The following is a 23,588-nucleotide window of genomic DNA, read 5'->3' on the forward strand; positions in this document are numbered from 1 at the left end:
GACAAAGATGTCAATAAAAGCCCTTTATTTTTAAGAGAGTGTGAGGAAAAGAAATTCAGTCCTTGACTGTTGGTACTCTTTCAGGAAAGCAAAAGATATGTAAGTAATTTCTTATAAAGATAGGTTGCTAAATAATTCCGAACCTTTCTTCAGCACACTATTCATGTGTAAGTGTCAAAAAACTCTCTCTTTCTTTATTCTCCAGAGAATATGCATCGCATAGTTAAACCTTGGATTGCCTTTATACTTCATTTACATTGTGAATGTGTTCGGCAATGTTTCTGATATGCTGAACATGTTCAAAGAGCTCAAAATATTGAAAGACATTAAACATTAAATATCAGCTTTTGCATAATTAAACATTTGATCTTGCACTTTAAATTGTTGCAAAGGCTTACATTTTTTAATATCAAGATTATGTAAGAGGTGTTTTGTGGCAAACTACTTTTTAATCAAAGAAGCTTGTGCGTGAGAGAGCAAACAGAACAAGAGAGAAAGAGAGGGAGCATAGAAATGTCCTCTGGATTGACAGGTTAAATGATAGTTTCGAGATAACTCTGAAGGATCTGAAATTACAGTTGTTAACTCATTTGAAACCAGGTTGATCTGCAGATCTACAGCTTAGAGGTTAAACGTGTCTGATATGGTAATCGGGGTATTTCATCTTATCATCGAGGGCCACTCAGTCCACATGTACGTAGGCTGTAGCTTTACTTTACAGAACATCATGTCATTTAAGTATTAACTGCTTTTTGACTTTAACCATTTGAGCCTTTGCAATATGCAAAATAGCCTTCAGCTTTTTAGATTCAAAGATTTGCCTTTATTTCACCTTTCATGAGGATTCATTTTAGAAGCAAAATTTAATATTAGCTGTTTTCTATTTTATGAGATTGGATATTATGTTTAAGAGCATAATGTTACTTTAGGAAAATTGACTGTGGACCATATTTTAACGATCTTAGCGCATGGTCTAAAGTGCACGGCGTAAGTGCACTTAGGGCATGTCCGAATCCACTTTTGGTAGTTTTATCATCCAAAAAACTGTCAGTATGCCGGGCAAATGGTCCAAAAGGGTTGTGTACCTATTCTTTTAATGATTCATGGGTGTGTTTTGGGTGTAACGTGCAATAAACCAATGAGAATCTCGTCTTTCATTCCCTTTAAAGGCCAGTTGCACTCAAGCCATGGCAGATTCACTTTTTACATGGCAGAATTTGCAAGAGCAAAGACTGAATTCCTCTCCAGAGAGGGACGTTTTTGTTAGTGCATGAGGTTAAAGCACGCAAAGCAGACCATCTTCGGGGCACAAGAATAATCTTTTACATTGCAATCCTTTCATTTTTAATATTTGCCATGTTATGTGCGCCTCTGCGCATCCCTGTTTGTGTAATAACCAGAGTGTACGTGCATTGTTCACCCGCCTTTAGGCACATATTACTAACATGCTCTTTAATTAACAAAAAATATATTGCACCATTGACTTTAGACCAGGTTTTAGTTGGTCACTGGTGCAGTTTAGTTGCCTCAAAATAGCAACGAGCCAACAATGTGCCTGAACACACCTCGTTTTCAGACCAGCATCTCTACAGGGCATGAAAATGATAACTGCACCGGGCTGAAACTAGCAAAAAATACTTGCGTCTCATCTGGTGCTCATCTGGTGTTTGATAGGGCCTTGTATGTGTTTTTTTGTGGAGTCATCAGGCATTCAGTGTTTTCATGGTGTTTATCCTGCCCTGAGCACTAAAGTCCTGCCTCAAAATTAATATGTTGTCATGTGTAGAGTTTTAGCTCACACTGACAGATCTTAACACACTTTTAAACTTGGATTAGTGATTTGAACAAACTTGCGATTTAATATAATAATTGAACTAATATGTTACGCTCACTTGAGTTTTCTTTTTAGCGTAACTTTTGTTTAAACTTTCTCTTCTGTTTTTTTCTATCCCACTAACATGGACACAAGTGCACTTCAAATACTCGAGTCCCCTCTTTCCCTTGCCACTGTGTTTCCTTTTATCCTCTCAGACACAGAGGACACAAAGCACACACCCAGACAAACACAGTATCTGACAGAACCAACCAGCTAAGGTGGAGGCATCATTTAGTATTTATGAAACGAGTCTGTCGGAGCGTGTTTGTGTGCATCCGTGCAAGCGCACGTCTGAGCAAACACATTGCCTTCAAATGCACCTCAATGAGGACAAGTAATCCTTTGTTAGCAAGACATCAGTCCCCAAGATGGGCTTCATTGGTGTGTAAATGGACCTCGTGACTTCCCAGCTGGGACGATTCTGGCAGAAGGACTACTGACTCAAATCACCATGTGGACAGGGACCAAAAGAAGTCTGAGTGACCTTAGAAGCCTCTTTTTCCTTTTTGTCTTCTTTATGACATTTAATATTGTACGGTTTCAAACCTCATGTAGGCAATGAGTGATTCTTGAATATGCATTCTCACCATTATGCTGTTATGCTGGAGGACAAGTAGAAGAAGTGCATGCATAATGATTAGGTTGAGACATTTGCCATAACATATCACATAACATAACAACAACATATATCTGTCTGTCTGTCTGTCTATTTTGCTGTAATTACTGCCTCAATTCAGCGTGGCATGGAGGTGATCAGTTTGTGGCACTGCTGAGGTGGTATGGAAGCCCAGGTTTCTTTGACAGTGGCCTTCAGCTTATCAGCATTTTTTGGTCTCTTGTTTCTCATTTTCCTCTTGACAATACCTCATTAATTCTCATTTAACCAACTTTTGGTCCTTGTGGCAGTGTGGGCAGGTGCCAAATCCTGCTGGAAAATGAAATCAGCATCTTCATCAGTTGATTAGCACAATTAAAAGAACCAAAGACTTAAACTACTTCAGTCAGTGTGCATTGAATTTATTTAATTCAAGATTTTCACAATTTGAGTTGAATTAATGAAATAAATGAACTTTTCCATGACATTCTAATTTATTGAGATGCACCTATCTATCTATCTATCTATCTATCTATCTATCTATCTATCTATCTATCTATCTATCTATCTATCTATCTATCTATCTATCTATCTATCTATCTATCTATCTATCTATCTATCTATCTATCTATAGCTGCAGGAATAAATTACATTAAATTATTTTACTGTATTTTATTCACTTAACAGTTGTTTTTTTATTGTTACTTCTTGTTATTTATTGCCCCTTTGCAGCTCCGTTGAAACAGATCTTAGTTTTACTCTTTTTCAAATGTACAAACTGAAAATGAAGGCAGTGCTAAAATGATTCAGGAACCTTGGCATACAACTTAAAAAAAAAAGCTGTCTGCTTTGCTCTGTTGCATTTATCAAGTGTTTACAGAGCTCTAGCCTAAAATTTTGCCAATTCTACTTGCACAAATTTACAAATAGCATCATCACACTTTCTTATGTTTTAGAGATTCATTAGTAATGAAAAGTCTGTCTCATATCTGTAAATTGGTTCTTTTAGAAGAAAAAAAAAAATGATTCAATTGTTCTTTTGCATCACTGTTCCATGTTCCCTGACTCCTGGTGTGCCAAATTAAATGCTCTTACAGTACACATTCTCATACTGCCATTTTAATGCAAAGATTGTGGCTTATTTTTTTATTAGAAAGATTCGAGTTTTTTATTCAAGTTCAGTTTTAAGCCCAGTCTTAATGGAGATTAGTCATCTTGCCACAAAATATCCTGTTACATACATTCAGTGCTTTGCCTGCACATTGATTATGACTGTGATACATATTGATTAGGTCTTTCATATGTGCTTAAACCCAGCAGCCCAACTTAAGTCTTATATTAAAAGAATAATTTTTTTCCTAATTAAAAGTGCATTTTTACAGCAGCCACGATTTAGCTCATAATATCTTCCAGACATGTAATCTGCATTTATAATTAATCCGTATATATATAAACACTGTCTTAAGATGTTTTTAAAATATATTAATTTCATTTGTTATTTTATTTTATTTTTTTCTATTTAACTTTTAATTATTTGTATTTTTATTAGTTACAATTATTAGTTAGTCAGCAAGGCTTTTAATGTTTATATTTTATTTAAGCTTTATTTCAGTAACTGAAACCAGATTTTAATAGATTTACTGTAGTGGGACTGATTCGGTTTCATTCATGAACAAATCATTCAGATGGGTTTTGTGAACCAGATGTGAACTGATTCAGTGATGAGACATTTGTTACCAAACTGCACACTGATCTGTTAAAATTTTCTTTTGTGAATGGAGATTTGCATACATATTAACTGTTTAAAGATGTTTGGGTGTAATTGCAATGTTTTTTACACTTAGACTAAGTGTGTGGAAAACTAAGCTTGATGGGACTGATGTGCTAATGCAGCTAATTCATGCTAAATTAGCTTAAAATTAGTCAAATTGGCTGAGAAGCACAACGCCTGTGGTTTAAGTGCTTATTTCACGGAGTTCCCTCCCAACCTGTTTCACACTGTCAAACTTGTGCATTACACAGATGATTTAGATGAAAGAACAGGTGTTTAAAAAAACACAGGTAACAACATTCAGTGTCCTTCAGTTCAGCAAGCGCTCGCTCTGTCATTAACCTGACAGGAGATTACTCTGAGCTTCCAAGGGCATTTGAGTATGATGAACGTACTCAGAAGTACTCAATCAGAAGCCTCTGCCTGACCTCCAATCATGGCCCATTTCAGATAAACTTGGTTTAAAGAAGTCTCTCGTTTCTATTCCAAGGTCTTTGCATCACGTAATGGCTTTGCACTTTCTCTTTGTTTAGAGTGGGAGAATGCGAGAGGAGAGGGAGAAAGTGACTGTGAGATATGTGTCCGTTGCAGTATGTCATGAGGGCATGACAGGGTGATCTCTGCACACAGGCATCACCGAGACATTTTTATTGTGCGGTTTTTATAGAGGCAGGAACAGTAAGGGAAACTAACTCATGAAAATATATATTGGATGGTACCATGTTAGTGGCCTACTATATTTCCTTTGTACAATGGAGTATACTGTAAATACCATAGTACTTTAAAATTGTCATCTTATAGTATATCAGAAGTATAGTATATTTAAAATGAAAACTGTAAGCAGTCTTGTGTGTCTTCTCTGTAAGCAGACTCCTCAACGTCTTGGATGAGGTGGATTACTGTTGGGTTGTCTGCAAACTTTGTGGCTGTTTGACTTGCTTCCCCAGTCTCAAGGCTGGCGTTGTGTCTAACTGACTGTATGTTACAGGTAAGCGTGGATTGTATTTCGCTGCTAGGTAACCTCAGCCTGCTTTAAACATCCGAGCACAGCTCAGAAAGAGCGCTGATGCGACACTGCCACCTGATGGTCTGGAGCCAATACTACAGCTACTTCAGAAACTGCGCCCAATCCAACAGTGCACTGATCTGATGCGGATTAGTGACTCGGTGAATATATTGTATTATACAGTACAGCTACAGAAATACACATTTATTCAGTTCACTCATAGGTTATTGTCTCATTATAGAATGAGAGCAGCTCGGACCAATTTTGTGAACCGATGCAACCATCAAATTCATGCATCAGACTTAATCAGCTCACCAAATCGTACTTGGCCTGAATTCAGTCAGTACAAAAGAAAAACACAACAGCACTGCATATTTGCAAGTATCCCGTTTAATTAAAATATTTTGTAATAATTTCAATTTCATAATTCAAAATTTGTTCAAACAATTTAACTAGAGTACTACTGGCTCATGATCTTCAAAAAAAGACATTTACAAATATATATCTATTCTTATACATTTCTATGAATGTTTTGCCTTTGTTTAATGTTTCTGCTGATGTCAGAATTGGATAACTCTAAACTCAGTGAGCAGAGCAACGAGGAGGAAGACGATGTAGAAGATCAGTAGAAAAATGCCATAGAATCTGCTCAGGTGAAAACACTGAAGAGGAACCAGTATGAAGGAGAGGACGAGAGACAGACCCAGTGCTCCGGAGAGAACCCAGCACAGCATCCCCTCTGGTTCCAGCTGACCACACAACCAAACACACACAGCACACAGATCAGACTCCGTCATGCATCTATACTGGAATATCCAACTGACTAAAAGGTTTTAACATGTTCTCAGGTAAACACCAAAAGACTATGAAGTACATTGCATCCACTTACTGTACATGTTTATATGTCTTTTTAAAAGAAAGTTGAGACATTGTATATACTGTAATATAGAGAGTGCGAGACTTACCATCACAACGTTATTAGTCTGAAAGATTTGCAGCAGGCAGCCCAGACCCACACCAAACAGCATGTCTTAATGGCAATGTTAAAGGCATATGAAGATCTCTATGTGGTTACGGTAATGTAATGCAAATAAATATTATGATTAAATCTGCTGATGTATTTGTTAAAGCACAAACACAATAAGGAAAACTTAAAAAGAGCATATGTGAAAAGATACTGAAGATAATGCCTCCGAAACAGGCAGAGATGGCCATCCGTGGGTATCCCTGACGGGCTATAGTAATGTCTGCAAAGCAATCTGTCAAAACACACAAATATCACACATGGTCTAACAGAGGTAAAAACATAATGGTGTATGATTCTTTAAAATATTAAAGGCCATCCAGTAATAAATACCAAAAATAATAATAATTGCGCATATATATATATATATATATAATATATATATATATATATATATATATATATATATATTATACACACACACACATCATGCATTACATTAGTTCAAAAGTGCCAACAAAGATAAAACCATACCATCTAGTAGTTGCAAAATTGTTATCCTATCATTTCAAGTCCTAGCATATTGGCTATGAGCAAAAATAATGGGAAGATAATGTGCTGTTTGTGGTTTGAGTGAGTGTATACCTCCAATGCTGTTGCCCCAGGCTAACAAGGTGAGGCCCAGTACAGTGTTGCTCAGACTGAGAACAATACCCAGCAGGTGCAGCACACTAACAATCTCAGACGCCACAGTGCTGATCCACAGCGCACTGACCACAAAACCTAGCAGAGAATAGAGCTACGTGCACACACACAGCAATGAAAAAAATTAATTAAATTAAAAAATACACAATTATAACCTTTATTCAGCAAGGATGCATTGGATTGATCAAAAGAGACAGTAAAGACATTTATAAAGCCTATACAATGACTTCTATTTCAATTACCTTCTGTTTCTTTGAGTAATTTGAATTTTTTTTTAATTAAAACAGAAAAACAACTATTTAAGATTAGAATAATTTCATAATATTACTGTTTTTACTGTATTTGTGATCAAACTAATGCATAAGAGACTTCTTTAAAAACACTGAAGACTCATACAAAGTGATATTTAGGAGGACGCTCATTTGTGGTAGTGAAGAAGACTATGCCCGAGAGGAAGACTCCGATGCAGAGTATGAGCACCCACACTGGAACTTCTCCTTCAATCAGCAGTAAGCCATCTTGAAGGAAAGAGAAAGTTTTTCTTTTTTCAGTCACATGCTCTTTTGCAGAACATGAAGTGATTACCACAATTTCTGCATCAACAGCATTTATCTTTCCAACATACAAGAGGAGTTCATCTCACAGACCGCAGCTGTGCATTAAAGCTACAAAACACTGGCAGGGATGACGTAACTACTTTTTATGTGCCACATAAGATTATTGATGCTAAACAGTTTAGTTTCATAGTTCAAATAACAATGCCAACTGACTTACACTTTCCCGACTGGAAGGTAAGTACACACACCACCAGAGGCCAGTGATTATGTGCAGAGAGTTCAGAGGTCGTTTTCCAGTTGTGATCTTCCTTATCTGTGTCCACCACAGGAACGGTCAACAATAACAGCACTTCTACAGGCACCTAACACAGTCAGATGGAATGCAAAAAAAAGGATTCCTCACCTTAAAATTACGTAAGCATGTATACAAAGTTCAACAAATCCACCACTTGGACAATCAGACAAGTTTATTTTAAACAACAGGTTCATAGAAGAATGATTACTTATTTAGAGCCAGGAAGTGATCATGAAATTAAATACACTTGTTTTTGTATTTTTTACCTTGATCACTTTTGAGGACTTTGGCACTCCAGTGCTGTCTCCTCCAGGTCCGGCTGTCCACCGGGTTAATGGCATTCAGGAAGATCTGAGCAGTGGATCGAGTGTAAGGCAGCAAAGGCTCATACTCTCCATCATCTGTAACACACATAACACTTACAAACACATGCATGCAAGAGTTTCACATAGACAAATGCAAACCAATCGTCTAAACTGTGAAAGAAAATGGTTGATGAGTAGCATTTTCAGAGCCTAAGAAGCACACAAACATAAAATCAAATGACTGAGCAGATAGAAACACTGTTACACCATACAGAACTTCCTTAAAGATGCAAAATTCTCATTCACTTTCACTGTTACCAATGCAGATAGCAACACACACACGAGCAAACTACCATTATTATGAAAGTCTGTGGTGTTGAAAACAATCATGCATACATAACCCACAAAACTCCAGCCACGTATATAACCAACATAGTTTTAAGTTTAGAGGAAGTGACCCACCGTGTGCTTGTATGCTGGCATTCGGAATTTCTCTATATGCATCAGATGGAAGAATCTCTCCTAAAAGACAAGAACAGCGCTCATTAATATCTGCCCAGTGTTAGACCAACACTGCTGCAAAGCAAAGAGCATTACTTCCATTTCATAAACTTCATAGCACTTTATTCAAATTGACAAAGCTTTGAGTTTGCATTGTTGTGCGCACTATATCTGAATGTGTTAGAGTTTAGTGCAGTTAATTCATATATTACTAGAAATGGGAATGAGTACTTAAGTAAGCAAGCTCAGTCATTAAAAACAATAAATTTAACATGTTTACCTTAATAAAAGAAAAAACGTTGTCCCTCCTTATTGAGGAATTGAAATGTGACTGAAAGAGTGTGGTGTGTGATTTGTGAGTTGAGTGCTGAGAAAGGCTGCAGTCTTTACCCCGTTCACTGCCTGAGGTCTGGGCCGATCCATTCAGTTGATGCTTCTGACGATTGTAAACATATGCACTAACAATCACAGTCAAAACATATACAATATACAGCCCCAGATAACCTGTGGAGAATAGAAAAGAATGATAAGAAGAATCAGATGACTTCTCTAACAAAAGGAAATGATAACCATATCAATATATTATGCATATAAGTGGAACAAGCAGATTGAAAATGTGTGTCAATTTCCTAAATGAATGAAAAGATGTGAGTGAATAATGGTTATCGGACCCACGGCTTCTCCCATGGAAATATGGCCTTTATATAGGATCATGAAGGTCCAAAACACAGCTGCCATGTAGAAAATGACATCACGAAGGAATGGACGGGACGCCACAGTGAAAGGCTTAACCAGAGCAATGCTTCCAGCTACCACTGTTGTGACAAAGATTCCCGCCCCTAGAAAAAAGAAATCACATTAGGAATTTTTTTTTTTTAATGATGAATTTGTTCAGAAGGATTAAAGGTGAAGTGTGCAATGGAGCTGTATGAATACTGCTACTGTTCAGTCAAAACAAACAGTCTCAAGGTTATTATGGTCAAACCACTTGCATGATCCAAGCAACCTGCACAATAGCACAATTCAGTTTGGTGCCATTATTAGTTGAGAACTACACCGTTTACCTTAAATACTCCAACACATGTCCTTGATGTTTATGTGTGTGATGTAGGAAGCTTGGTGTATGTTTAAAAGAGCTGATCTCTCACCAAACAGTGCTCCAATGGCAAGACCAGCAGTCTGAGGGTGAGAAAAAGCAGCCATGGCACTGAACACATCTGGAGCCCCATTTCCAAGTGCCAGGAATGTTACTCCCTGTTCCACTTAGTCACGGAAAACAATGATACAAAAATGAGACCAACACAACCTCACAGCACAATTTGGACCTTTTCCAGCAACCAAAACACAGACTCATCACTGAGGATTCCACTCAGTCACACATACAACACACCCCGCTCAGTCATGTGCACACGTTTATGACACAAACACACTTTAGAGACTCTTCTCACTCATGTACAAACTTCTCCAACTATAGAGAATAACAGTCTTGGCAAATGTCAGCATATAACCTACTAACAGGCCAGTCGTTTGCTATGTCTAATTGTTTAGAATGCTGTGATATTCTCTTCACAGTTTATCACTACTGTGGTATATAAGGACTCAGCAGAAGTCCACAGCAGGAGTAATTAACCTCCTTAACCCACACAGAATGAGGACAAATGACAAGGATCAGCTGATGTGGGAATTGCAGTACCGCCGCCACAATTGAACCATTTAAAGGATACGGCCACATTATGAGTCAAGCTTAGTGTGGAAGAAATGGCTGAGAGGTTTGGGCAGAAACTGAAAACAAGAAACAAAACAAAAAAGTTACATAATACAATATAATCAAAATACATATTATAATCCATTTGCATTTAAATTCAAATTCATTTTATTTATAGAAGAAATTCACTTTAAATATATTTTGCAACATAACGACAAGTTAACTGACTTCTTGACCCTCAAAAAGAAGAACCTTTTTAAAATAAAGAGACTCAATTCTAAATTCTCCAGATAAATGAAAGAATGTCAGATGAGTAAATAGAGAAGTGAAACCTTCATCATGGCCAAAGGCTACAAAGGATAGTGTTATGAGATCACAAAGGAATATACATGTCTCTACATAAACACGTCTGCAATTATTGTTTTTACATATTATTGTTTTTACATTTTAAACAGTTACTCATTTTAATTGCGTCACAGTCCGAATGATCAATTTAACTGCATAGTGCAAATGGAATACAATGTGAACCTAAAAACACACTAAATCATATTCACGTCATTTTGTGGGTTTTACAAATATTTAAGCAGTGAACATCATTCAAAAGAGCTTGTGACTAGACCCGGTAACGCCACTGGTTCCTCAAACTGTCAGTGAAACCTTAAACTCCTCCCAGTCTTCATTCAAAACACAGTGCTGTGTAGAGTCTGGTGACAGACCTAACTTGCTTGCAGTGCAAGGGTAAATAAAAACTGTTGTTTGAATAAGTACAGGGTTTTCTTTACTCAAGATACACTATGTCTATAAACACTCATGTTTTTCTGTGTTTGAAGAGTCTTAGCATTTACAGTCTAGGTGTAGCTAATATACTGTTTTATATATCCTTTGCATAGTGCTTCATCTTTTATAGCATTAGATTTTGGCTAAATGTATTCAGCAACAAAAGACTGACCACCCTTATAGCTACATAAACTTTATAACCTGTAAGTTGAGGAAAATGTGATGTGATGCACTTACTGCCTCAGATGAGTCTGAATATGACGGATAAAACGCCGCCCGTTACCAAACGTAGCCTCGGATCGGCTCCAGGAGGGAACGAGACACTGCATTATTGAAGAGGTCGCTTTGGGGTTATCCCCCCTTCCTCGAATCTACTAAAGCCTTATGAAATCTCACAGGTGAGAATTCATCCACCTTCAAGCATGTGAAATAGAGGCAGGCGTGCCCAGGAGATGACATTGTCAGTTCACTTAATTTTGTCGTGGCCATGAAATAATAACTTGTCGTAAAAAATGTCGTAGCCACGAGATCATTTTATCGAGGTAACAACATCCTTATGTCATGGCCACGACTTCTTTTGTTGAGGAAAGGACTTATTTTTCTTGTGGCCATGACTTTAATGCGTAAACAAACCTGCGTGACCATAACAACCCAGGATTATCAGATATTGATTCATTAATATTTCATTTTGAATTAAGAAATTATTATTATACATATAATTATTAAATTATTACATTAACCATATGCCTTGGCTACTGGGCTTTATTAGGTGCGATAGTCAGCATTTAAATTAAGTTTATCATAAATAAATATTACATAAAGTGCATAATATAAAATAGGCCTACAAGAAAAAAAAAAAGTATCCATCCTACAGTCTTGTAAGTCCATTAACTTACAGTCTTTTCCCCGTAATATTTGTATATTATTATTTTTAGACTATTATTATTGGTTATGTTTACTCTCTGGGTGGCTGAGAAGCAGAAGTCTGTGATGGTTTAATACACTCCCTGAATGGACTATGATCAGTCAATCGTCCAGATCCATTCTGCACACAAGCTCCACACATTTACAAGGGGGAGAGCCACATTTGACACATTCAAGCAGTGTTGGACTAATGAAATGCAAAGCGCGGTAATAATAAGCAACAAGCGTATTGGTGCATTAAACCAACTCTTATGAGTGACATATTAACAGCATCCACCATTAATCTGCATTAAGAACTAAGTTCATATAAGCACAAGAACAGGGCAGACTGCTGCAGCTGTAGTGCATGAATACTACTGAAATAACAGAACACAGAAAACTGTGTCATGAAGTAGTGAGTAATGGCACTACACATCGGCCTATACAACCTAGTTGAAACACGCACCAGAGAGTGGTGTGGCTAAGAAATCTCGCAGTCACTCATTTGCTGCTCCCCTGCACAGACAGAACATGTGGTGTGAAAAAAGGAAATTTTCAAGTTATAAAACCTAGCCAAAAGCCTTGACATGACTTCAAGTTCAAGATGAAGCCAGACAGCGCTTGTGGATCAAAGCAAGTTCCTCTATGTTCAGAGCATCACGAGTGACTGCCTCTATTTCACTTGCTTTAACACCATTGGCGGGCGAATTCTTGTCCGCGAGATTTCACAAGGCTTCAGTAGATTCCCAAATCTACTAGATAACCCCATCGCGTCATCTTCGATGATGCAGTGTCAAAAGACCGACTCAAGAGGGAACACATATTGCCACCCTAAAATGTTAATATTATAATGGCACATGCAAGTGTTTGATCATATACATAAAGCCACAATACCAACTCTAATGATGCAGCGTTTAATTATCAAAAAAATTAAATGTTTTTACCTTTCCTGAAAGTGGTAGTAGATTTGGACATACAAGGTTTCCCCCCAATAGCAACAACATTTTTATTTGTTGTTCAGTCATAAACAACAACATAAAGCTACCCGACCTTGTGCTCATACCTGCCTTAAACTCACGTTTCACATTGAACATATCAAGTTTTAATATGCTATTTGAAGCAATGTTTGTGCATGTTTGTGTAACTTTGCTATAATTCAGTGCTTAGCGGTGAGCCGTGGAATTTGATTTTACGAATCAAAACTGCCCTAGAATTATCTCAAATACACTACTCACAAGTCTGATGCAATCAGCCCAAGAAGAAGGAACAGAACAAACAGCCAGAGGACCTGACAGGAAGAAAAAAAAAGAGGGAAGGAAAAAGAAAACGTGAGGGGGACTTTACTAACATACAAAACCAGTATGTTCATAAAATACACAACCAATATAAAATCAGATTACACAGTCTGGATGATGCATTCTCATTAGTTTCAGTTGCATATGTAAACAAACATGTCACACTCCACAAATAAACTTACACAACACTCAATACTCTGATATGCAATCAGTTTAAAAAGTAAACCGTGAGTTTGCTGACTGAGCTAAATGTATCCTCACATAGAGAGTGATGGCTAGGGGCAGCAGATTAGGTGGGAACAGGCAAAAGGTGACCACAGGGTATTTGATGAACCCTTCATCTGAAGCACAGTCCGGTGTATTCTTCACAAACTCACATCTCTGACTGGCAGACAGGTTCATCACCACATCACACTGCAACACAGATCAACAAATGCAGCTGTGAAGGATTCATTGCCAACAGTTAGGCAACATCACATATAGAGATTTTATATATAGTTTACTCATGGTCGTGGTGAGGAAAAAGAGAGCAAATGTGTTTGTCACAATAATGACTCAGTGAGGGACATAGGAAATCTAAACACTGCGTGATCACATATTTCAGAGAGTTTCGTCCAGCTCACCTCGTCTCGGTTCGGTGTAGCTTCTGCAGGTCTGTCTGAACGCCAGACATTCCCAAGAGGGACGATGTGTGTGTTTGACTGGTAAACAGTTTTCTGGCAGCTGACACGATCCCACTGCAAAGCAACGGTGCAAAACAACAAGAGCAGAGCACGCATTTCTAAGCTGCTGATTCTGCTTCAACATTGCTTTTCAAAATTCAACACTAGTAACGTTAGTTGAATTGTGGTAGTTCGATATGCCAGTTACATAGACTGCAACATTTGAGGTTCCGTCGCGCTCTTTTCCTTCATTGTTGATAAAATCCACGTATTTAGACGCTGTGAATCACAATCCGTGGGTTTGACTTAAAATCACGCAGGATTACGCATTCTGTCACGAGAGAGCCTAAACGTGAAGCGTGTCAGCCTGTCAAGTCATTCCAACACTTCTTAAAAACAGTGTGACGCGCGTTCTTATGCGCCCTCCCTTTGTCCTGAGGTTAAAGAGACATTTCACGCTTTTCAAATTAAAGGGATAGTTCACCCAAACAATTCCGAAATCACTCACCCTCATGTCGTGTCATAATAACCAAGACTTTTTTCGTTCGCCTTCGAAACGAAGCATCTAAATGGACAAGGGTGATGGAAATACCTCATGTGAAGTTTTTATTTTATTTTATTATTTCTCTCGCAAGACTTTTGCGTTCTCCAAGGATCTTTGCATCAAAAGCTCTGAAAGTTTAGTTTGGGTGAACTATCCCTTTAAATGTCGATCTCTCTTTCTGTTGACTTTTAAACTTGGCTTACAAGTTTGTAATGTCATGTAACCAAAACTGTTGGTCAATGAAATTTAAACAGTGTCTTTTTTATTTACTTTTTTCCCCCTCGTTGAAAGCGTTTTTAAGATGGCATTGTTTTGTTTGGGGTTAAATTTTATAAAGAAACATTTTAGCAAAATTGCCAATTCAAGCTGGCGTCCCAGTGGAAAAGTTCCCATAAGCCAACCGATGAGCCCAGATCAGCAAAACTGTATGATTTGACCTTCTTAAACAGCCAACTGACCAGCAAAGTCAGGAGGCTGAGATGTGTATATATTCATTTGAGAACAACCTTCTGACACTCTGTAAAGTTTGATGCTCCTGGTATAGGCCTATTTCCCCCTACTGCTTTGACCTTTATAAAAGCCTTACATGATGTAAGCTAGAAGACATCAGTATATCTGAGAGCAGCCCTTTGACATTCTCTAAAGTTTCATTAGGCTATGTCAAAATCATTTGGAGTTCAACTATGATTTATTGGGATGGGCTCTGTGAATAGTGTGAATAATATAGACGTCCACCACTGGGCTCACTGTCACATGTAATCTATAATCAGTAACGGACTACAAATTGAAAGTAATCTACCCAACACTATTTGGGGATCTAATAATTTTTATTACTAAATGTGATTGGGGATTAAGACCAACCACTGTTTCAGGTCAGTTACTTGCATTGAAAATGAATAAATTACTCCCTAAATTTTCAGAAGAAAGCAGTGACCTTCTTGTTTGGTTTCCTGTGATACAGTTCAGAGGTAGTAGTTTTACCTATATTTAGATATCATTTAATTGCTTTAAATAAATGTTAAAATATTGCTAGAGTTGTTCTTTGAGGGTTAGGATTGTGGAATTTGTTGAAAGGTCATATCAAAACATCCGTCAGCCTCCCTAAATAGCTGAGCTGATCTAAAGAAAGAGTGCGGAACAAAAACTATATATTGTCTCATCTTCTTTTATAAGAATCTGATGTTTGGGTGATCTGGTTACTCACACATTCAGTCTTTGCAAATGAGAAGAGTCATGTCTCTGATCATCGAACAGCTGATGAAACAAACGAGGGGCCGGTTGCTTTAATAGAGCCACTATCTTAAGACTGTGTCTAAAGACGTAGTCTGACCAATTAGCGAAGGGGTAATCTGTTTTCCTTTTCAGATTCAAATTAGACCAATCTATAATTCAAGTAACTGAATCAATAAAAAAAAAAAAAGTTATGACGTCTTAAAAAAAAAATTATTTGGATGTTTAACTTTTAACTTTATGCAATTGGACACTTTTCTCACTGACATATTGAGCTATTATTGCTATAAAAGATATATATAAAGATTGGTGTTTTTACAGCTACTGAAGTAATTGTTTTCCTCACTGTAAATATGAGGTACACATGTATTTATTTATTATATATTTATTATCCATGACACAACTGCTTGTATTGGTTTTTGTAGAAATTAGCACAGCATGAAAATTTGTATTTATTCAGGAATATGATTTTTGCTCTAGTCAAGATGCTACTTTTATTTACAGTATCTAAATGGCCAAAATAAGCTTGTCAAAAATGTATTATATACATCACACCATCCACAGAGCTTGTGTGTTTATATGTTTCTCTGAGCTCTATACCTGGGGCTGAAAGAGTTAATGTGATAGTGGTAATGGGTAAAATTGATTTGACATCATGTCTTAACTATTTCAGGATTGTTTCTATCAGAGTTGGACTGGAAGCACCAATTGGGGTCTCAATTTGGGATCATTCATAGAGAAACAGCTAGCATCAAACTCACCACACACAGTCTCATGCACACATCAACACGTACACATGTACACACATGCTGATGACAGCTTTGACACCATCCTCTTCCCCCTTGGAATTAGAAGCCCGCTGGGACAGAAGGTTTCTAGCCCTCGGAAACTGTCTACTAAATAAAAGGTCAGGCAGGCTTGATGGATACTGTTTCTCCTAAGGATGACCAGTATATCTTTGGCTCATGTCATGAATTTAAGGCAATTGCTGCACTGCAGTGGTGTTTAAAAAATATTGCTTATAAATGTAACCTTCGTAAATGTCATAAATGGACCTGCAAGACAACAGCAGTTGTAGTTAACACAGATTCACAGTGTACGTGACAAATTCTGTAAATTCTAGATATGTAGAAATGATTTCCTTCTGTTCTGTGAACTCCAAACACTTCACTGTTGTGAAAAACAAAACTGTTTGGAATGTGGTTCCGGTGTTGACAGTGATCATTTGACAATAACTGACATTATTTTTGCATGGAAGATCTATATTACTGCCTGTTTATCATTCATTCCTTAAATATTAAAATAAATTAAAATTACTTTTGTACTTCAAAATTGTTCACATCATAATTTTAAGGTACATTATACAGGACCAAAATTCTGTCAGTATATTCAAAACCAAAACATTGTCATTGTGCTCTGAAAATTAAATTAAATTAAATTACTATATCAAAATGACACTGACCCATTGATGCAGACTATTATTCATGTTGATTGTTTAAGTAGATGTGTGTTTTTTGTAAATTTTTTGTCTTTGGTGATTATTGCTTTTCAGAGTGCAGTAACTCATTAGGACAGTAAAGTAAAGTAAATAAGCAATAAAATAAGAAAAACTATCTTCAAGGCAAGGGTTATTTATATGAGTGAGGTTGGGAGGGGTAATATTGGCTTTCAACAGCATGAAGTCTCATTGGTCTGCACTGGACTCTAATTCTGTAAAAAGTTAAAGGGTTTGGCTGAGCCTTCACAGAATGCTATCAAACCCATCTTTCAGTATAGAGGCCACCCACAGTTCCTCGTCTGTCCTGTCAACCAGATTTTCTTAAAGGTGAGATGTCTCTGACCTGTTACACATGCTGTATAATTGCTGGATGTGTTTTAAGATGATAGTATAGACTTAAACAAAAAGATGAGCTCACCCACATAATGGTAGAAGGTTTCTTACAAAAATAAAAAATGTGTGAACTCTTCTACCATCCAATACCAAGCTTCTCTTTTTGTTAAACTTTGGTATGTTTTTTGATCTTACACACCAAAGTAATTCTTAAATTCTACTAAAATGTATAAGACATTTAGTTTTTATTTCTATAAGGAAAATACATATACATATATTAATGACTATATGGATGTGTTGTATGAAATGTGGGTTAGAGGCATTCAAAGCGAAGGAATACGTTCAGTGATCAGGAAATTAAGTTTGCTTCCTTTCTTTTATTCAGCAAAAGTTTTAGCGTATTTATTTTCATTGTAAGCATAAGCATCATCTTGCATGTTGTGTTTCAAGAAGAGTCTTTTATCAGACACTTTTTAGTCTTTTATCAAAGTGAGGAATCCTCTTGGAGTATTGCTCAAGGGCATAATGTAAATGGCTTATGAATAAAGTTTTTCATTTGCTGTAAATATTTCAAACAATTGAGCTTTATTTAAATATAGGAGAATGTTTGAAATCCAGAAAAATGTCCTTATATTATCAAGATAACATAATACAATGTGGCAGAGTTGACACTCTATGTGCTAACATTTCAATAACCCTGAAATCTGAGGCCCCAGTCAATCCATCACCCAGCTTATCACTGCAGCTACAGTCCAGTTATAGATCTTGAGGAATTCATGGGTTTTAGGAATTTAGAGAAAGACAAATTATATTTTTTGAGGATATTGAATAAAGAGACAGCATTAGTGAGAGAGGAAGAGGAATGAGTCGGTCTGATCTGTTGCCTGATACAGTTTCTGATTAATATCTTTAGCCCCTTTGCTCTTGATACAACACTTTGGATAATTTTACACACAGATATCAGCTTTCTGCTTCACTCACATTTATGTCCCATGCAGCTAAATGTTAGTCCCGGGTGAAACATAACAGCAGATTTATTTCATTTCATATCAACGTTTTTACACAAAATACACCAAAACATCAGTATGTTCATGTTGTTAACTACCATATATATATCTGTAATAATAAAATACATGTCGCTTAACATTATTATGGGCATCATGTTAATTAAATATATTCATCCCAGTACCAACAAATGTACGTACAGCAGCTGTCTGTATTGTATAGTCAGCTCATATTCCTTTTCCTGCATTTCAGCATGAGTGAATTCAGAAGTGGATTACTTAATTAACCGACAAAACAGCCACTTGATATTCTTGCATGTGATTGGTGGGATGTTCTCTGTGTAATGAATGAGTGTTAATGGAGTGTGACTTGTTTATAGCTGTAGTTCACTTTGTTAAAAGTGATGACTGTTGATAGCAGTACTCAGTGGCTGTAACTGAATAAGGTATGTTAGGGTGAACGCAGCAGAGAAGAGCTTAGAAAGGCTGCATTGCAGAACTTAATGCTTTGAGATTAAATGCTATAAACCAGCTATTTGTCCAGGGTTTCATTTAGGCATAAGTCTAAGTAACACAGTAGCTATAGAGAAGTTGACCCACACCAAAATAGAACATTTAAAACATGGTTTATCATCTGCTGAATGTGTTGACTACCAAACAATGCTTGGACAATCACTCTTTAAGACAGTCTCTCCCTGTACTCTATATTTCCTAACAGAAGAGCACAACAAGCCTGCCATCATGTCTGAGTAAGTCTGTAAACACACCTTCATCTGGAAATGTCACACATAGTGTTCTAAAGTGTTGAACTATGATATTTCTCTCCTAAAATCCTAACAGTAAAAAGATGAGCTCTAGCCGTCGGCATCATCTCAAGGTAAACCTGAGCATTTGAGTCGGTTTGTGTTTACTCTAGAGATGTGTGTTTTGTTGCATGTGTCTTTTCCCCATTGTTTGTTGTAGAGTTTGATACTGGGTATAGCCAAGGAGCTGCTGGTGGCTGAGGAAAAGCGGACAGAGGAGGACAGAGCTCGCTATATGGAGGAGAAAAGTCCTCCTCTGTCTCTGCCTGGCTCACTGCAGGAATTACAGGTACACATGCATGAAATCCTTTATTTTTATTGAAGTATTTTACTCTGTTATTAAATGTCTTCTCTACTGTGGTCAGAACCTGTGCAAAGAGCTTCATCAGAAGATTGATGTGGTGGATGAGGAGAGATATGACCTGGCTGTTAAAGTGGCCAAGAGTGAAAAAGAGGTTTACACTCACGGATTCTGCTCTCTCATTTGTTTATCTCTCATGGGGTTGACTTTTAGCGAATAACGCTACATGTTTTTTTTTTTTTTTTAGATTGAGGACCTGAAGATAAAGGTTCAGGACCTGGTAGGTAAATTCAAGAAACCCGCTCTTAAGAAAGTACGTATGTCTGCTGATGCCATGCTGCAGGCCCTGCTGGGCTCCAAACACAAAGTGTCCCTGGACCTGAGAGCCAACCTCAAACAGGTCAAGAAGGAGGTCAAGGAGGAGGTCAGCACACACTACAGCAATAAAGAAACCTATACCTGCCAAAGGAATTATTTCAAATCTTGAAATTCTTTCACAAATTATTTTAGGATAAGGAGGCAGTGGGAGACTGGCGTAAGAACATCGAGGATAAGGCCGGCATGGGCGGCAGGAAGAAGATGTTTGAATCCGAGGCTTAAACAGGCTGACATTGTACTTGTGGAGTTGATTTCTGATGGACTTTCTGTTGTCGCTGTTGCAATGGTCTGTCAAAATGTGCTTTCACATCCAACAAACTAATATTAATTAAGGTAATCATAATATTTTGAATGTCATGTACTACATGAGTGATCCATGAGCTCACCTTAATAAATAAAAGTATTAAAAGAAACTGTCATCTGATCTGATCATTCCTCATATTCCAAATTCCTTTGATTCCTCTCATCATTCCTCATTCCTCGTCACATTTCCTTATTTTTCTTACCCTACTAGCAAAAAGTCATCCTCATGTAATTAGTTTTTTCTCTATTTATCTTCACTCTAAAATATTTCATATATGCTACATTAAATGTAAAAAAAAATTAAGTATAATTTTTAGATCATAACTGAACTAAGTTAATTTATCATGGTGCTTATTGCAGAGAAAAACTGTTCTGCTGCAAGCTCTTCCCATTATTTCCTTCCGTATATTTATGTCTAATGAGCATCAAATGTACTGAACTTACTTCTCTGTATTTTGTGACTATCAAAACTCATGTTCATGTCGTTTTAGCTTTATTGAATGAATTGTCTTTATCCTGTTTAAAAAAATAAGATTACTAACTAACTAAAGTCTCTTGATGGGCGATGTCTCAAGTTCAAGACCCAAGTGTTTGTAAATTCATAAATATAGATGAACATGTCACTAAATATCTATATATGTGCATATACAGTACCGGTTTAAAAAAGAAAGTCTGTATCAGAGTAGGCACATATACTATTGTAGTATTCTACTTTATTGCATAGATAGATGGGTAACTTCACTTGTGAGTACTGAACCAAATACGAGACTTTGCAATACCTGCTTCCCTACAACTGAGATACAAACACACACGCACATACACACACGTTTTATGAGGATGTAGATGTACTGTTTTTTATACTGTACCAATCACATGTTTCTGTATTCAGTTACAGTTGACCGATGTTGAAGGACCATCTGCTCAACTGCCGAGAGTCTGATACATGACACAGGTCATCTAAAGTTACATTAAATACACTTTTAAAAAAAAAAACATTTTCTATTCGCAGTGGTGTTCAAAAAGTTAGCTCAGGTCCCTCAGCAAAATATGATTTTTGTAGCTGTAGCAGTCAGTCTTTTCTTCTTTTACAATGTAAGAATGAGAAAAGTCTTATTACTGAAGTGGCAGATAAACAATAGTCCAAAAGGACAGTTAAAGACATATTTTCTTCTGCATTGATGCAGTGGCAAAGGTGCTACTGATCTCTTACACTATTTGTTTAGTAGAACATGTAACAACAGTAAGAATTTCACAAGTTTTCATAAGCAAAATGTAAATTTTACTTAAGTAAATCCTGCATATCCATCAAATCACGTCAATTATATCATGCTTTTAATGTACTCTAATGTACCAAAAGATGTCTGTCGCCCTCGTGTGGCTGTCAGAGCAAAAGCAAGAGAGATTCATGATTGTAAGATGATCACATACAGTCATGGCCAAAGGTTTTGGCAGTGACATTGTTTTGCAAAGTTTGCTGTTTAAGTTGTTGTGGTGTTCATTCACATTGTTGCTAGATTATCGATAATTGGCCAAAAAATTAACTTTTCACAAAAATGTTATTTCACTATTTTTTGACCCTAAAACAAAATGACCAAATAACATTAATTGATTAATCATATCAGCAACACATGTATAAGTGTGAATGAGTACTACTCCGGTAAAATCACTATCATACTAATTAGATTGTAAGAGCAGACTGAATGATATAAAAGGAAGGAAGAAGCACTTCCAATCATTGTGTTCTTATTAGTGATGGAAATTGCTACAAAGAATACTGCACCTGAAAGAACAATTTACCGGATTATCAAGAACTTCAAGAAGAGAGGTTTGACTGCAGTGAAGAAGTCTTCAGGACGTCTCCTCCTGATGAGTCAGCTCCAGAATGGTGTCTCCAGCAGTGCAGAGCTTGCTCAGGAACAGCAGCAGGTTTGTGTGAGAGCATCTGCACACACAGTGAGGACAAGACTTTTGGACAACGGCCTGGTGTCAAGAAGGGGAGCAAAGACGCCACTCCTCTCCAAGAAAAACTTCAAGGACAGACTGAAATTCTGCAGGAAGTTTAAGGATTAGACAGCAGAAGACTGGTGCAAAGTTATGTTCTCTGATGAAGCTGCCTTCTGAATATTTGGGGCATCTGGAAAATCGATTGTTTGGAGAATAAAAGGTGAACACTACCATGAGTCCTGTGACGTGCCAACAGTGAAGAATCCTGAGACCATCCATGTGTGGGGTTGCTTTTCAACCAAAGTAGTGGGCTCTCTCATAATTCTGCCCAAAAATACTGCCATGAATAAAGAATAGTATCAAAATATCCTGCAAGAGCGACTTCTTCCAACGATCCATGAGCAGATTGGTGATGATCTGTGAATTTTCCAGCATGATGGAGCACCATGTCACAAAACAAGAGTGATAAGAACTGGCTCAAACATCATTACATTGAAATTTTGGATCCGTGGCCAGGCAACATCCCAGATCTCGATCCCATAGAGAACCTGTGGTCAGTCCACAAAAGGCAAGTGGACAAGCAGAAGCCCACAAATTATGATCAACTCCGAGAACAAGGCAAGAATGGATCATCAGTCAGGATTCAGCCCAGAAGCTAATTTCCAGCATGCCAGAGCGAACTGCAGAGGTTATGAAGGACAAGGGACAACACTGTAAATGTATTTATTTTTTGCCAGTAAAAGGCTTTAAAACTTAGAATACGCTTATCATTGTTTTTCAGTATACCATACAAACTTGTGGAAAAATGATCTACAAATACTTTCATGAAACTTTGCAAAACAAAATGTATGCACTGGCAAAACTTTTGGCCACGACTGTCCTTCAGTACTACACAGAAATTTTTGGAGAAAACCCAGATCACTTTTTATTATTATTATCATTTTTTTTTTTTTTACATTTTTTTACATACCTTATATTCTGAAGCAAAAACACATTCATTATTTATTTAGTCATACATTCCTTTTTAAGTAATCATGACACTCTTTGTGTAATTTTTGTCATTTACTTGATTTACGCATATTATTAGATATGAATGATACAATTAACAACATTAGAAAGAACATTTGATGTTTGTGACAAACCACTCTGCTCGAGCCCTTATTTCTGAGTAGGTGATTTGGTTCAAAAACATTATTTATATGCTTGATGAAAGTCTCTTCACATCCCAATAGCAATCACTAAGTTAAAGTGTACTAAAAAATATTTAAAAAACGCTTTTGTCCACAGTGTCAAACTGAGTCCTGAAACACACTCGCTGCCAATCAGTAGAAAG

General features: G+C 37.0%; 1 protein-coding gene and 1 pseudogene across 1 annotated transcript; one reads left to right on the forward strand and one right to left on the reverse strand.

The window, feature by feature from the left end:
- Positions 1-5,620: 5,620 nt before the first annotated feature.
- Positions 5,621-14,327, reverse strand: LOC113051628 (mitochondrial sodium/calcium exchanger protein-like; annotated as a pseudogene).
- Positions 14,328-17,403: 3,076 nt separating this feature from the next.
- LOC113051645 (troponin I, fast skeletal muscle) lies at positions 17,404-20,424 on the forward strand. Its single transcript, XM_026215562.1, has 7 exons — positions 17,404-17,516; positions 19,245-19,275; positions 19,367-19,403; positions 19,490-19,618; positions 19,695-19,784; positions 19,878-20,054; positions 20,141-20,424. Exons 2-7 carry the CDS (start codon positions 19,268-19,270, stop codon positions 20,228-20,230), a joined length of 531 nt encoding a protein of 176 aa, XP_026071347.1. The 5' UTR covers positions 17,404-17,516; positions 19,245-19,267; the 3' UTR covers positions 20,231-20,424.
- Positions 20,425-23,588: the final 3,164 nt, after the last annotated feature.

The sequence above is a fragment of the Carassius auratus genome, chromosome 32 (assembly GCF_003368295.1).
Source record: "Carassius auratus strain Wakin chromosome 32, ASM336829v1, whole genome shotgun sequence".
Classification (NCBI taxonomy): domain Eukaryota; kingdom Metazoa; phylum Chordata; class Actinopteri; order Cypriniformes; family Cyprinidae; genus Carassius; species Carassius auratus.

Coding starts and splice junctions, on each gene's coding strand:
- LOC113051645 (XM_026215562.1), top strand. Junction 19,785..19,877: donor TGGCCAAGAGTGAAAAAGAG/GTTTACACTCAC, acceptor TTTTTTTTTTAG/ATTGAGGACCTGAAGATAAA. Junction 20,055..20,140: donor AGAAGGAGGTCAAGGAGGAG/GTCAGCACACAC, acceptor AAATTATTTTAG/GATAAGGAGGCAGTGGGAGA.